We start from the raw sequence: 17631 nt of genomic DNA, 5'->3' as shown, positions 1-17631 counted from the left end.
TATACAGCCTTATATAATTATTGAAAAAGTATTTGAGCAGCGCTCTGAGAAAACCAGGCTTAAAGCATGTGTGTGTACATTGTTGTCCCAGCAGGCTTAAAGCATGGGTGTACATTGTTGTCCCAGCAGGCTTAAAGCATGTGTGTACATTGTTGTCCCAGCAGGCTTAAAGCATGTACATTGTTGTCCCAGCAGGCTTAAAGCATGTGTGTACATTGTTGTCCTCGATTAGCCTGTGCAGTCCACAATAATTATAATTTTAATATAAATAATTTGTTAGCAATAATATTTATAATTGTAATAATTATAATAAATTATAGCTCCTAAGCTTATTGTAAAAATTAAAAACAACACCATCATTCTTGAATGGCAACAATTCCTTTTAAGTACTTTTTTGACAGTACATCAAAATGAAAGACAAAATGTAGAGTATTTTTCAATTTATGGTGATTGTTAAATGACTGTCATTTATGTTTTGCTCTGAACAATTGTTAATTCTATTGTCCTTGTGAACGCATGCACGTAATTGAAAGTGACATCATGTTTAAACTGTGAAACATCTTGACCTTTGTACAGTCATTGTTTTGTTTTGAATTGTTAAACAAGCCAGTTGAGTTGTTGTTTGTTTTGGCACCGTTGCCTTTCTGTATGACATTGTTTCCAAACTTTCACATGCAATATTAAAACTGAACAAATCATATTTTGTCAATATCAAATATCAGTCTGATCCCATTTTTTATGATTCACAGAAAATGTAGAAAAGTTTTGATATGATTCACCGAAATTTTTATAAGGCTCTATACAATTCACAGAAAAGATGGATAGGATTTGATATGTTAGTTTGTAGTTTATTTCATATCAGATCCAGAAGGCCAATAACAGCCCAAGTGGACAATGTTATGCATACAGTGTTTACAGATTTGGATATTAATGTATGACAGTTGAAACATAACTACTACTACTAGTTATGGCAATACTTATAATAATAATAATAATAATAATGACAAATATTTTCTACTATAATGATGCAATGTATATCATGTAAATTTACATAACATGCATAATATATCTTTTTGTATTTTATATATATATATGTTACAAAGCCTCTATTAAAGACTGTATAAAAAGTCACTATTAAATAATAGCATGGACTCGACTACTTATTCGAAAAAGAAAACTTAACGTTTTTGCTAGCGCCTTGTCTTGTCTACCTATTTGAAATCGAAAAATAGATAGCCATAAGGCTTGAAAATGTTTAAATAAATGATAACAAAGTTAAAATAATAATCAAAAAGGACATTAAATATTTATTTCTAAGACTAAGGCCAGCTGCCTTGAGATTAAACAATTATGCACGTCAAAGAAAAAAACAACAAAATAGACAGCCTATTGTACAAGTTTGATATACAATGCGCATGAGTGTGATATTGCACTTCACACAAAGGGATCATAACGATAAAAGATTATGAAAATCATAAAACGTAACAAAAAGTTATATGAATTTTACAGAATTATAAATATTTAACATTGGGGAAAATAGACATGAATATTGGTTGCTTAATTGACACTTTCATAAAATAAAACACAATATTTGTAATCTTAAAATGAAATTAGTTTGACATTACATATGTGTTGTTTGTACGAACTTGAAATGCGTTAAAAATGTATATGCACATTTTTTTAATCACCAATTCATTTTCTGACGTAATAAGTTCTACGAATTTATACATATTTGGTCTGTGTCGAAAATATGATGGAATGTAGTGTTTTCTTAGTTCTGAGTATAAACTGCACTCAAGCACAAAATGAAACTCATCTTCAAGTTTATTGCATAGAGTACATTTTCTTTGTTCTAATGGAATAGGATTGGGCCGTGCGCATCTGCCGCTCTCAATGTACAGCCTATGTGATGCCAGCCGTAATTTAGAAAAACTTATTCGGAATTTACGTGTTTGACAACAATTTAGGTACGGTTGAAAACGAAATATTGCAATGTGTTTGTATAAGTTAGCTCTGCTGGAGTTTCTAGCCTATTATTCCAGTTTGGGATAAATGTGTCGCTCAGTCGTTGTCTTAAGGCGGATATGAACATGTTTACATTACCTCTTGGAAGAGCCAAGCGTCATAAAATCCCAAATTACTTAACAAATTCTTAAATAATGTACACCAATTTTTCTTTAAAGGGTATACGATGCTATCATTTAATAGAGTTTAAATATATTTTCTTAATAAATTTGTTGTCTGGAGTTCTTAAAAGTTTTACCCTGTATTTAATAAAATTTAAATATCTTCTGGATTGATAATTAATACGTCCAACCTCACCATATACAAAATCATTTTGTGTGCATTTTTTTACACCCAATAATTGTTTGCAAAATTGCATATGAACCCTTACTATTGGTAAAGCCTTAATAAAGTCCCATACCTCGCTACCGTTATTCAATATTGGCGTTATAAGTTTATCGGAGAGCTCAAGTTTGTTGCCTAATGGAATTTCCGTAAATTTGTATAAATACTTTTTCAGTTTAAAAATAGCTTTAAGAGCTTGTCCAGATAGTGTGTTTGTGGCGTCGCAAAATGACCCGCCAGACGTAAAAACAACACCGAGATAATTAAAACGATTGATGATATCTATAGTTTTGTTGTTATAACGAAAATAATTGGTTGAATTACGACCGCCTTTGCGAAATATCATTATTTTAGACTTATCTGTATTAATTACTAGCTTCCATGTGTGACAATACTCATGTAATAAATCTAGACACCTTTGGAGTTCATCTGCATTGTTAGCAAAAATAATTATATCATCCGCGTAAAGCAGTAGAAACATTTAAAAAAGTTAATATCTATTCCATTTAACCCATTCATGTGAAATTCCTGTTCTAGGTAGTTAAGATACATGGAAAATAAAAATGGAGAAAAACACTCACCTTGCCTGACCCCTAACATGCATTCAAAGCTATCACTTAACGTGTTACTATGTTTAACTTTTGATTTGATGGAGTTATACATTGATTTCATTACATTGAGTATATTACCACGTATGCCTAGTCTAATTAGCTTGTACCATAAATTGTCTCTTACAACATAATCAAATGTATGTTGATATGAGTATCAGTTTTCCGTGGATTGACAGAAAAGATGAATCTGGTTAAATAATCTGCCTCTTGTTGTACTTAAGTTTGTTGGGGTCGTAACCTGTTTGTGCTTGCCTCTGTAGGCTTAAACATGCTTGGGCATTCCTCTATAGATGCCGTAACCTGATTGTGCTTGCCTCTGTAGGTGCCTTAACCTGTTTGTGCCTGTCTGTAGATACTGTTACCTGTTTGTGCTTGCCTCTGTATGTGCCACAACCTGTTTGTGCCTGACTGTCGATGCTGTAACCTGTTTATGCTTGCCTCTGTAGGTGCCTTAACCTGTTTGTGCCTGACTGTAGGTGACTTAACCTGTTTGTGCCTGACTGTAGGTGCCTTAACCTGTTTGTGCTTGCGTCTGTAGGTGCTGTAACCTGTTTGTGCTTGCGTCTGTAGGTGCTGTTACCTGTTTGTGCTTGCGTCTGTAGGTTCCATAACCTGTTTGTGCTTTCCTCTGTAGGTGCTTTAACCTGTTTGTGCTTGCCTCTGTATGTGCCGTAACCTGTTGGTGCTTGCATATGTAGGTGCTGTAACCTGTTTGTGCCTGCCTTTGTAGGTGCCGCAACCTGTTTGCCATACAACAGAACCTGACCAACATCACGATGTCTCGAGAGTCAGATTTGGACCACGCTAGACAGTACTATGAACTGCTGTACCTAAACCCTGAAGTAAGTATAACATGAACCTAAACTCTAAGGTTAGTAGAACAATAACCTAAACCAGATGTAAGTAAAACATGAACTTAAAACATAAGGTTAGTAAAACATGAAACTAGACCATGAATTAAGTAAAACATTAACCTAAACCCTGAGGTAAGTATAACATGAACCTAAACCCTGAGGTAAATATAACATGAACCTAAACCCTGAGGTAAATATAACATGAACCTAAACCCTGAGGTAAATATAACATGAACCTAAACCCTGAGGTAAATATAACATGAGCCTAAACCCTGAGGTAAATATAACATGAGCCTAAACCCTGCAGAAAGTATAACATGAGCCTAAACCCTGCAGTAAGTATAACATCAGCCTAAAGCCTAAGGTTTGTAAAACATGAATCTAAAACCTGATGTTAGTAAAATATGAACCTTAAACCTGAGGTAAGTAAAACATGAACCTAAAACGTAAGGTTAGTAAAACATGAAACTAAACCCTGATTTAAGTAAAACATGAACCTAAATCCTGAGGTAAGTATAACATGAACCTAAATCCTGAGGTAAGTATAACATGAACCTAAATCCTGAGGTAAGTATGAGCCCTGAGGTAAATAAACCATGGACCTAAAGCCTGAAGTAAGTAAAAAATGAACTTAAGCCTTGATATTAAACATGAACATTAAGGTAATAAAAAAATATGTTGTTTTACAGTTATGTCACCTGAGGTGAAAAGAAATCTAAAACATATGAGTTTAGTGACGAAAACAAGAATTTTCTAAAATTGCAATTTTTTTAAGAATTGCATGTACGTGCCAAATATAAGCAGTACCTGAAGTGATGTGGTAAATCATAAAATGTTTATTAGGATATATTGTAAAAATAATAGATAACCAAAAATAATGTCATTTTGTTTGTTTAGGATCTGATAAAAACTGTTGAACTTGTAGAATCAGATAACATTTATAAAACCCACACTCTGTGAAAAGGGGGCTTAATGTGCATAAAGTGTCGTCCCAGATTAACCTGTGCGACCTACACAGGCTAATCAGGAACGATGTTTCCCACCTATACTGGATTTTCATTTAAGAAGACTTTCTTTAAAGGAAACAATTCCATAAAAGCGAAAAGTGTGGTTCCTGCTGATCTTTGACAACAATTTAGGCACTTGCATTTAACCCTGTTTTCATAGAGCGGGGCACATGCATTGGGAAAATGATTTTTTTTTGTAAGAATCCAATAAAAGCTATTGCACATGAAGCTATTTAATAATATTTTTTTTTCAGAAAATGCTGACCCTCATAGCTGAAAAGGGTCTCAGTTCATGTTGGCATAGTACAGCCAGCTGCTGCAACTGTAATACTGTCACTTGATTGTGGACCAGGCATGTGCGTAAAGTGGTGTCCATGCAGTCTCCTTGCAGGCTTATCAAGGAAGACACTTTCTGCCTTGACTGTATTTCAATTAAGAACATAACATTTGTTTAAAACAGAAAGTGTCATTCATGATTAGCCTGTGAAGACAGCACATGCTAATCTGGAAGTACAAATAATACATATTTACATATTTTACCCCCTTCACTATTTTACAGAAAATCCTGACCCTTATAGCTGAGAAGGGTTCCCAGTTCACGTTGGCAGAGTACAGTCAGCTGCTACAGCTGTACCACCGCAGTCACTTCACCGTGGACCAGGCTGTAGTAGACGCGCACTTGAAGCGCCTCAGAGAGGTCACAGAGAAAGGTCATAATGAGACCGTGTGATTAGATTGGATGCAATGGGACATGTAATTGGATGCTACAGGATGGTGCGAGACTGTGTGATTAGATTGGATGCAATGGGACATGTAATTGGATGCTACAGGATGGTGCGAGACTGTGTCATTAGATTGGATGCAATGGGACATGTAATTGGAAGCAACAGGATGGTGCGAGACTGTGTGATTAGATTGGATGCAATGGGACATGTAATTGGATGCTACAGGATGGTGCGAGACTGTGTCATTAGATTGGATGCAATAGGACATGTAATTGGATGCTACAGGATGGTGTGAGACTATGTGATTAAGTAGGATGTTATGGGACTATGTGATTTGATGTCATAAGATTGTGAAATTGCTTTGGATGTTATGGAACCATATGATTGGATTTCATGCCAAATGACACCATAATACAGCTTCTCGCTACATCAAAATCAGAGTAAACTTACTTAAAGATGACTTGTCATTTATGTCACATAATTTTTTAGGCAATTATTTATGTGAGAATGACCTTGATTCTAGTTCCACAATTAATTTAGCAAAAGAAATATCAATGTGACCTTGACCTTGAACTTAGTTCCACAAGCAATTTTTTATGGAATATCAATGTGAATCTGACCTTGATCAAAGTTTCATGAGCAATTTTTCTTAAGAATATCTAGTTGATTCAGCAAAGTCCATAATGATTTTCTTTAAGGAATTTCACTATGACCGGGAACCTTAATTAAGTCTTATTAAACTTTACTAAAGAGGTTACAAACATTTTAGTTATACATGTTAGTGCTATTCTTGTCTGTTTGTTATTGTATAGAAATTAATTTTATGTACTCATGAGTATTTATATGATATTTGCTATATGTGTATTATTATTTTATTATTTATACATTGATGGTTTTGTGTTGATGTTGATTTTTATCAGAGATACTGCAGTGGTATGCATGTGTGATGCTAGTTTACAACATCACAAAACACACAACATGTATGCTATGCTCATATAAAGGTTTAAACGGTTATCAACTTGTCAAATTATGCACTGTTATAAAAGTATTGCGTTTTGTCTCGTTAGTATCCTATTAAATGTATAAAACATGGTCAATTTTATTAGAAACCTTTTATTAAATTTTAAATTTGCTGTTACAAAAATGGTCATAGTTGCTTGTGGTATATCTGATTGTAAACATTATTTGAGGTCTATGTGAACTGAAATTGTCTTACCATCTCGTATAATTAATGAGATGTTTAGCATAACTTTAGTGATTCTCTTTAAATTTGATGGAGACTCCTACAATTGGACTGCATTGTGGGAAAACTTGACTTATAGCATTTGCATGAAGTGTCGTCCCAGATAAGCATGTTCTGTGCAATGTCCTTAAGCTAATCAGGGACAAGACTTTTGGCTTTGATTGTATTTTTCATTTTAAGGATCACTCTTCTGAGCCAAAATCCAATTGAGGCAGAAAGAATCATACCTGATTAGCCTCAGTGAATTACACAAGCTAATCAGGGACAACACTTTACGCGCATGCATTTAGTTACGTTTTTTCAGTGCGAGGCTTAATTATATAAACATGTTTTTAGCTCACCTGTCACAAAGTAACATATGAGCTTATGTGACTGTGTGATGTCCGGCGTCCGTTGTGCGTGTGTGCATGCGTGTGTCCGTCAACAATTTGTTTGTGTAGACAGTAGAGGTCACAGTTTTCATCCAATCTTTATGAAATTTGGTCAGAATGTTTATATTGATGAAATCTGGGTTGGTATTGTATTTGGGTCATCTGGGGTCAAAAACTAGGTCACTAGGTCAAATAATATAAAAACCTTGTGAAGACAATAGAGGTCACAGTTTTCATCCAATCTTTATGAAATTTGGTCAGAATGTTTATCTTGATGAAATCTGGGTTGGGATTGTTTTTGGGTCATCTGGGGTCAAAAACTAGGTCACTAGGTCAAATAATAGAAAAACCTTGTGTAGACAATAGAGGTCACATTTTTCATCCAATCTTTATGAAATTTTTGGTCACAATGTTTATCTTGATGAAATCTGGGTTAGGATTGTATTTGGGTTATCTGGGGTCAAAAACTAGGTCACTAGGTCAAATAATAGAAAAAACCTTGTGTAGACAATAGAGGTCACAGTTTTCATCCAATCTTTATGAAATTTGGTCACAATGTTTATCTTGATGAAATCTGGGTTGGGATTGTATTTGGGTTATCAAGGGTAAAAAACTAAGTCACTAGGTCAAATAATAGAAAAATCTCGTGTAGACAATAGAGGTTATAGTTTTAATCTGATCTGTCTGTCATTCATTGTGTGTCCCAAAACTTTAACCTTGGTTAAAGTTTTGCAATAACTTTTGCATTATTGAAGATAGCAACTTGATATTTGGCATACATGTGTAACTCTAGCAACCCCAGCAGATCTTATCTTATCAGTGGAAGATCTAAGAAAATCAGCTAATCTGCATAGTGGTTCCATTACAAGTTATTTTAATAAATCATCTTATTTAAAATCAAATTAATACAAATGCAGATTGAAAGAAAAATCAATTCTCTTTAATATGATATAAATTTTAATAATCATTAATTTATGTTCGCTGCTTTATTGGATTCAAGTACAACGTCAGTGTCCCATTTCTTTTGTTTACTGCATTTTAATTGTATTTGAATATTAATGATTTTTCCACAGCAAGAAATTTGATTGGTTAAACTTCAATCTTGTTTTTGAATGACATAAATGGGATATCCCTACGCTGAAATATAGTTTCGTAAAATTTAACGTTTAAAATACGCTTTTGTTTAACGTGTTTTTACATTAACTTAACATTCAATCTTTCATCTTTATTTTGATACCAAAATCATTTTTCGGAACAAAGAATTAATACCTCGCATCTTTATTTGAAATGGGTAACCCCCAACATACTCGCGTAAAGAATTTCCAAGATGGCGGTCGTGTCAAATTTTCCATGTTCATGACGCGATAAAAGGCCTCGTTTTCCGCATAAACTAACACAAATAAAGGTATTTTCTGTATCATTCATCCGGTATGTACTCATTTTATTTTAAATTAAAAAGTTTATTGTTAAAACGTACAATTGTCAGTAATTTCCGCATTAAATAACTTAATTAAGATTCGCTCCACTCGCGAAAGAAAGTTGTCAAAGAATTGAATTTTACAAAATTTATTTTATCTGTTATTGCACGGAATAAACCATTATTTCGAATTCAAGTTAAGTTAACACTTAATTTATGACACACTTATTCAATTTTTACGCAATATATAACTAGAAGAAAGTTTAATGCACGTAATTTTTTTTTACCGAGTTGAAAACGTATATAGAAAATCAGTATATCAAAATCCTGTTAAGCCTCGTGCCAGACATTAGTTTGTCAAACGAGCGAACTGTGCTGTCCAAAATAAACCTATATTATATATATTCCTAGTAGTACTAATAGTATATCTTACAACTGTTAAAATAAAAATAATATAGTTAAAAACTTCACTTAATAGTTATTAAGCTTGCAATTGTTACAGTAGTTTATAAACAATGTACTGTGGTAACTTTATATTTGTTAATTAGTGTTGTTGATATTGTTGATATTGAAACATTTTGTGACTGGAAAAATAAAAAAGTGCAAAATAAATGTCCACAATCAAGCTCTTAAGTATTATTTTCACATAGAAATATCATCAATACATGAAAATTAGCATCAGAAATAGATTCTACGGGAAAAATCCTATTGGTGTGTCAAATTTTATACAATTATCTTAAAAAATGAAAAAGTTATGAATAAAAGAAGTTTAATGCATCCGATTTTGGGGTCCGCGATCGCGATGTGATTGCATATAAAGTATATAGAGCGAAAATTCCACAAAATTCGTGAGTTTACTGAATTAAAAATCTTCATCACTTCTTATTTATAAAGATATTTTAAAAATGTAAACAGATTTATGCTTGTTCAAGTTCAAAGAATTAAATGAAGTAAAGGCCATAATACTTCAGTTTTAAATTTTGAGTGGGGTTGCTAATTAGATACATTTCTGATATAAAAGGTGTTAATCATTGCTACATAGCAGCGTTTACTTTTGATTTAAAAAAACAACTAAGTATCAATTGAAATACACTTTAACACGGTTATTTCGAAGTGGCCGGGACCGTTTAAAAAAACTTCGGATTAAAGACAATTCGAAATAAACATTTGACAGACAACTTCTTTGATTCTGCAAAAAATAAAACGTGTAATTTGCATGAGTCCGTTACAAGCTACTATTAATAATTGTTTTACTTAAAAACGTAAACTAGTCAGATAGCAATAGGTTTCTATTTTTAACAAACGGAATGCAAAATTGCAAAACTACATAAATAGTAGTTATCGGCTATTGAGAACATTATAAAATTAACACGCTACGCGCAGACGCCAAAGTTGTAATTATCGACTTTTGACACGCCACTCGCAGACGACAAAGAGTGAAACTACGCTCAGTGTTTTGCAGTTTTGAATAATTGTTTTACTTAAAAACGTAAACTAGTCAGATAGCAATAGGTTTCTATTTTTAACAAACGGAATGCAAAATTGCAAAACTACATAAATAGTAATTATCGGCTATTGAGAACATTATAAAATTAACACGCTACGCGCAGACGCCAAAGGTGTAATTATCGGCTTTTGACACGCCACTCGCAGACGACAAAGGTGTGAAATTACGCTCACTGTTTTGCAGTTTTGACTTCGGATTAAAGATTGATAATTAGGTGCGAGTTATAGTGTTGGGACCGACAGAATCACTTCGAATTAACGATTTGTTCGGTTTAACGAAGTTCCAATTAACAATGAAATTTTACATTAAACAAAGAAGAACCAAAATCGGGACCCGAAAATACTTTGAAATAACGATGACTTCAGATTATCGGTGTTCGAAATGACGGTGTTGAAGTGTACATGAATGTCATTTTTGACAGGGTGGCAAATGCAAGTATTTAATTCCGTCCATTATTATTATTCTATGATAAATATAAAATAGACCAAAAATGTTTATTGTAATGCTTCATACAGATTTGAGCACAAATAATTAATTTCCTAATATTGATGAAAACGATGCTAAATTTCCCAATTTGACCGATACAGTGCAGGCACTATAATTAAACAAAAACGCCTGTCGGCGTTGTTCACTTTTCTCGATGGGTGACATTTCGCGGGGGACGGACACGCTACTGACCGCGGTGTTTGGTGACCACCCAAAATCGCCGCGATTGCATGCTATCGTTATCGGGAACACCCGTGATCACCGCGATGCTGCGCATCCACCCACCGTAGACACCTGTCTGCGAGGGTCATTTACGCGTTTTAAATGTAAATGGTCAAAAGAAAATCGTATACTACATGTAGATATTACATGTATGTTCACATGCATGCGTACTTAAATTCGGACAATACGTAAAGTCGGAAACAATATAAGCGTTTACATGATCAATACTTTTAACTCTTATTGTGTTACTCAATGAAATTGCCCTTTTTAACAACAAATATAGAGTTTCAAAGAAATCAAGTGAGTATTAAATCATTTATTTACTTGTGTCCGACTTTAAGTACTGTCCGAATTTACGTACTGCATCAGTAAGTAACGACACTTGTGTGCAGTCAGTTTACAATACAATAATTGTTTCAAGTATTTCCTAATTTGTAATGCCAAGAAAAGTCCATCGTTGTGTGTCTGTTCATGGTCCTCTTACAATTTAAGGGCAAACATTGGAGACGTCTTCCGTTTGAATGTACAAAGATGCAGGATCATTACATGACAAAATAATTAACTGCAAACTTTAACCCAATTTGTACCAGGTGAAGATCTGATAAAACTTGTCCCATGGATGGTTAGCATTTATTTTCTAAAAATGAAGTAGCATTTAGTTTAATTTGTTGAACAGATAGTGACTGTCTATATTTTCAGAACTGTGATTTGTTAGATTTACATGATGCCCAGACTGAAGAAAAAGTCTTACAGACAGGTGAATGCATCAAACAAGGATTCAATGAAAACAGCAAGACATGAGTTAAACTTCTCTAGAAAGTGTGATGAGTTAAACTTCTCTAAAAAGTGTGATGAGTTAAACTTCTCTAAAAAGCGTGATGAGTTAAACTTCTCTAAAAAGTGTGATGAGTTAAACTTCTCTAAAAAGTCTGAAATTGGGTTATACTTCCCCAAAAAGTCTGAAAGTGGGTTAAACTTCCCCAAAAAGTCTGAAAGTGGGTTAAACTTCCCCAAAAAGTCTGAAAGTTTGTTTAATGTTTCTGCTGAAAGTTTGCTGAATGTTTCTGAAAGTTCACTTAAAAGTTCTGAAAATGTGCTGAGAGAATCTGCTAGTTGGCTGACGGAGCCTGTTAGTTTGGTTGATCATTTGCAGAATGATTTTTTATAGCAATATAAGCAGTTCCAATACAGAGTATGTAAGCACAGAGAAAAGTCTTGAGCAAGTAATGTACACTGCTTTCCCTTTATCAGAACATGTTGATATGACGGAACCTGTTAGTTTGGTTGATAAGTTTCAGATTGATTTTTTATAGCAATATGAGCAGTTCCAATCCAGAGTATGTAAGCACAGAGAAAAGTCTTGAGCAAGTAATGTACACTGCTTTCCCTTTATCAGAACATGTTGATATGATGACAGCGGATGTTTGTAATGGACCATACAATGCTGTAAAATATGAGTTTGGTTCTTTTCACCATGGCTTTGAAATATTTATTAATGAGTCTCGAGATGGTCAGTGTACTATGAATTCTCTTTGTTCATTGATCTATTCGCAGCACTTATATATCTCATGTAGTAAAGATCTAGACAACATTCTTATTGATGGAGATTTATTGTATAAAAAACTTATGAATGACTTGAAGGTAAAAGGAAAATTTAAAAGCAAGATACTGAGCTTTCATGAGCTCCCAATGCAAGTTTCAATTTTGAATAAAGAAATCGTCATTTCAAAATCTGACATTTTAACAGGTTTGTGTAAGAAGAATTTGGTGATTCAACTTTACCCACTCTACACCAAGCATTGTATACTGGTTAACAGAGGTCTGATAGTCTTTTACTCATGGTTGGTGCAATATGTTCAGCTATATTCAAGAGACATTGCAAATATTATTTCTTTGATTCACATTCACATGGTTTGAATGGGTTAAGTGCTCCAAATGGAAAATCATTTCTTGTTGCTTTAATTGTATTACTGATTTAGTCATATATCTGTATGCCTTATATGACAGTATGTTACTCTCATTGTTATCACAGTTTGAAATTCTATCTTTGCATTTTGTAACATGTGAAGATGATGATTCCTTAGAATTTGATTTACGTCGTAGCAATGAACAAACTTCTCAAGCTCAAAAATCAAGTGTATGGAAAAAAGTGTATGGAAAACTGTCACGTATAGGAGGAAGAAGCAGTCTAAAAACTATAAAAAGGAGGAAAGTAAGTCATGCTCGCCAGACAGAAATAATAGTGAGAACCATAATGTTCTGATTGGAAAGTATTTTAACGATCAGATGCAAAGAAATAAACTTAAGCAAATAAAGATTAGCAAGAAGCCTGATAGGAAAGAATACATGAAACTTTATAAACAGAAACAAAGAGAGTGTCTGGAGTATAAAGAAAAAGACAAACACTATAGTTTGAAATCAAAACGAACAGCTAGACAGTCTGAAGACTATAGACAAAAAGATAGAGAATGTAATTTGAAATCAATGAAAACAGCTAGACAGTCTGAAGACTAAAGACAAAAAGATAGAGAATATACTACGAAATCAATGAAAACAGCTAGACAGTCTGAAGAATATAGACAAAAAGATAGAGTATATACTACAAAATCAATGAAAACAGCTAGACAGTCTGAAGACTATAGACAAAAAGATAGGGAATACACTACGAAATCAATGAAAACAGCTAGACAGTCTGAAGACTATAGACAAAAAGATAGGGAATACACTACGAAATCAATGAAAACAGCTAGACAGTCTGAAGACTATAGACAAAAAGATAGAGAATATACTACGAAATCAATGAAAACAGCTAGACAGTCTGAAGACTATAGACAAGAAGATAAAGAATATACTACGAAATCAATGAAAACAGCTAGACAGTCTGAAGAATACAGGAAATGCGAAGGTATAAAGATGCAAGAAAGAAGGAAATGCCATGATGTTAAACAAAATGAAATTCTAATTCAAAATAAGTCTAAAAGAAAAGCACGGTCAGAGTCTTACAATTTAGAGAAAGAAAGAATAGCAGAACAGCAACGGAGACTTGATGAAAGAATCAACAAATCTGAAAACATGAAGGACTGTGTAAGGAAAGCTGACAAGCGTAAAAATCCTTCCTACTCTCATGCTGAAAGTGTGTCTTCAAAGCGGAGAAAATACGGATTTGATGTTGATGCTTGTATTGAACTTTTCCATAACCGTATATCAGTAGGACTAGTATATATGTGTACTTGTTGTAACCAAACATGGTTTAGGCAAAGTGTAATAGAAGTAAAAAGTGTTTTTGATTTAAAAATGCAAAGAGTTATGTACTGGTGTTGTTTCAGTTTATGATAAAGAATGGATATGTTTGACTTGTAAAAACAGCATTCAGGGTGGTAAGTTTCCAAAATTATCTGTTATAAATGGAATGAAATGGCCAACAAAACCAAAGGAATTGGATCTGTTTCCACCTGGAGAACGTTTAATTGCCTTACGAATACCTTTCATACAAATGCGAGAATTGCCTCGAGGCCGCCAGGTGTCTATTAAAGGAAATGTTGTTAATGTTCCAGTTGATATCCAACCTGTTGTAAAAGCATTACCAAGACCATTTGATGAAAATGGGACTGTGCCAGTTAAATTAAAGAAAAACATGTCTTTCAAGTCATGCGTTTTCTCTGAAAAGTTTAGACCTCTTCGAGTTCTGTTGATGAAGTCAAGTGATCTTTATAAAACAGCAGTGGATAAAAAGTGTTACAGAAAATTCCAATGAAATAGTGCAAGAATTTTACCAGTCAGAAATACAAATTGTGCTGGTTCTAAAGTTAAAGGCTTTGATAGTGAAATTGATGAAGTAATTGAAGATCTATCATGTCAGCAGGATTGTAAAAACAGTTAACATTCAATTTTTGTCTCTCTAATAGCAGATTGTTCAAGTATGGGTATTGTTGATTTTGATGGTGTTGTTGATAGAATGTTACATGACTGTCAGCAGAATACAAGTGATGCAGATGAAAATGCAGAAAGTGCAGATAAAGAACTCTATGATTCTGATGCAGAAAAATAAAAGACGAAAATGTTGGTAATATTGACACACTATTAGATGATGCAGATGCTGAAAACAGACATGCATTTACATTTGCTCCTGGAGAAGGTCAACAGCATATTTCAAGATAAAGATTCAGAGTATCTTTGTTTTCCATCCTTATTTTGTGGTCAAAGGCGTATTGATAACGAAAATAGACTTGTACCAGCACACTATAGTGATTTTGCAAAGTGGGAATTAAGAAGTCAAGATAGACGAGCAGCTGTAACATAACGCACACAAAACGCACATGTGGGGTATTGTTGGATTTATATAATGATCGAAATTTGTACCAATTTTCATACAATCTTAAATAGGCGGCCACCTGGATCAACATTTCTATAGCCTCGGGTTATCAAATCCGGCCACGAATATTTGCTTACCGTATGTGTCAATCTTCGGTTATATCCGTATGTATTCGTTATGTGTCCGTTGCATACGTCATAATATGTTGCAGACACGTGACTTTTTACAGCCAATCAGAATTGTACACGTAACAATTATCAAAGCTTTCGTTGTTTATATATATATATTTATAAGGATTCTTACTTGAGTAGCGGAAGATAGAAGGCGTATTATTGCTTGCTGTCGCGGGCGGGGCCCGTTGCGGGCTTCGCATGTATCTTGTATTTGCCAAACATTTTGAAAACGTTGTGTTGTGTTAATAAGCAGAAATAAAACGCATAGAAATCAGAAATGGACTTTGTCTACGTTTATGTATGTGTTATGGTACATATACTTGTTTTGGTGCTCGTGACAAGCAGGATCGAATCAGAAGTAAAAAGCCATTATACAGGATCTCGGGCCACGGAAAAAAAACAACTTTGATGAAGAGTTCCGTTTATTCATTAGTTATGGCAAACGGGAAGGGATTTTCAAAGTAATCAAACAACATCGCAAACAACAACAACGATGATTGAAACAGAAACGACAATCGACGACGCAATATAAACATCGGAAAGCAGATCTGAATCAACAAACGCATGCCAATCGCCACGGACGAGTCTACAATCGGCTAATCTTCTTGACGGCGGCAGTGACTTCAATGAAACATCGTATTCGCCGCGAGCTACAACTTCAAGACAACATGGACGACACGAGATGTACAGATGGCCAATGATCAACATACGATGTTTTCCACAACATTTCGATTGACATTTACATTGTATAACAAATAATGTTATTTATTTCAACAGAGACGCTTGACAATTTTTTTTTATTGTGATTCGCATATTTGTATCATTCGTGTGTTTATATGAGAGATGTTTTCATTTAATTAGTCATTCAATAGTTAAAATTTTAAAAGATTTTTTTAAATCATAAAATAAAAAAAAATCCAATTAAGGGGGAAAGCTGTGTAACATAACGCACATGTGTGGCATTGTTGGATTTATATAATGATCGAAATTTGTACCAATTTTCATACAATCTTAAATAGGCAGCTACCTGGATTAACAAATCAATAGCCTCGGGTTATAAGTACCGGACAGGAATATTTTCTTACCTTATGTGTCAATCTTCGGTCATTTCCGTATGTATTCGTTATGTGTCCGTTGCATACGTCATATTTATTTTGCAGACTTAACAAACGGCCCATCAGAATTGTACACGTAGACACGTGACTTGACACAGCCAATCAGAATTGTAAACGTCACAATTATCAAAGCTTTCGTTTTTTATATCTATATTAATAAAACATTCTTACTTGAGCAGCGGAAGATAGAAAGCGTATTATTGCTTGTTGTCGCGGGCGGGGCCCGTTGCGGGCTTCGCATGTTTCTTGTATTTGACAAACATTTTGAAAACGTTTTGTTGTGTTAATAAGCAGAAATAAAACGCAAAGAAATCAGAAATGGACTTTGTCTACGTTTATGTATGTGTTATGGTACACAGCCAATAGTGTACCTAATATATTTTTCAAGCTGAAAAAAATTCAAATGAAACAGCTGAATGATAAGGCCAATCTAGCAGTTAGACGAGGTCAAACTGGTGCTAATAAAATCACTCTGAACAAGTAAGAAGCTCAACATGTTTAGATAACATTTTTAGAAACATCGAAGGCTATTATTTGTTTAAACAACTTCGAAATTCTCCTGCTTACTTAGAATCTAGAAAAAAGATGTTTATGCAATGATGTGACAGTTTTGTTTACCAACATGGTTTTTGTCACTATCATCTGCTGATACTTGATGGATTGATCTTTTGAAAATATTAGTTACATTAAATCAAAAACTTAGTTATAATGGTGCACAAATAGAAGACCTTATTTGGGAACAAAAGATAAAACTTATCCAGTCAGATCAAGTCCCACGTTCTAGATACTTTGATCACAGTGTGCAAGAATTCATTAACACAGTTCTAAAGAGTGAACATCAGCCTTAAGGAAAAGTCTCTGATTATTTTTACAGAGTTGAATTTCAGCAACGTGGTTCTCCCCACATTCACATGATTGTTTGGATAGAAGATGCACCAAAATTTGGTATTGATTCAAATGAACGTTTGACTGAATACGTAGACCAGTTTTCAAAATGTTCAAAGAATAATCCAGATGTGGTTAGTTTAGTAGATCTTCAAGTTCACACTCATTCTAGAACATGTAGAAAACGTGAAGACCGCATTTGCCGTTTTGGTTATCCTTTACCCCCTCTTCCTAGAACTATGATCTTGGACCCCCTTGAAATTGATAAAGAGAAGAACTTGAAGATGTATCAAAGTTTTCAGAAAAAAATGATGAGAAAGATGGGTATGATATAAACTATGAAGATTTTTTAAG

The 17631-nt window shown here is 33.9% G+C and overlaps 1 protein-coding gene across 5 annotated transcripts in view; it reads left to right on the top strand.

The window, feature by feature from the left end:
• The window catches only part of LOC127842879 (exocyst complex component 4-like), a 94325-nt gene extending 85123 nt beyond the window's left edge, over positions 1-9202 (top strand). For 4 of the 5 annotated variants that reach the window (XM_052372633.1, XM_052372635.1, XM_052372636.1 and 1 more), the window contains 2 exons: positions 3691-3802; positions 5381-7815. In XM_052372633.1, coding sequence (XP_052228593.1) covers positions 3691-3802; positions 5381-5551 — 283 coding nt within the window. In that variant the 3' untranslated portion in view covers positions 5552-7815. The other variant, XR_008031959.1, reaches the window with a different exon arrangement.
• The last annotated feature ends 8429 nt before the right edge of the window (positions 9203-17631 follow it).

Source organism: Dreissena polymorpha, chromosome 8, assembly GCF_020536995.1.
Source record: "Dreissena polymorpha isolate Duluth1 chromosome 8, UMN_Dpol_1.0, whole genome shotgun sequence".
NCBI classification, from domain to species: Eukaryota; Metazoa; Mollusca; class Bivalvia; order Myida; family Dreissenidae; genus Dreissena; species Dreissena polymorpha.
This window is presented reverse-complemented; position numbering and strand designations above follow the sequence as displayed.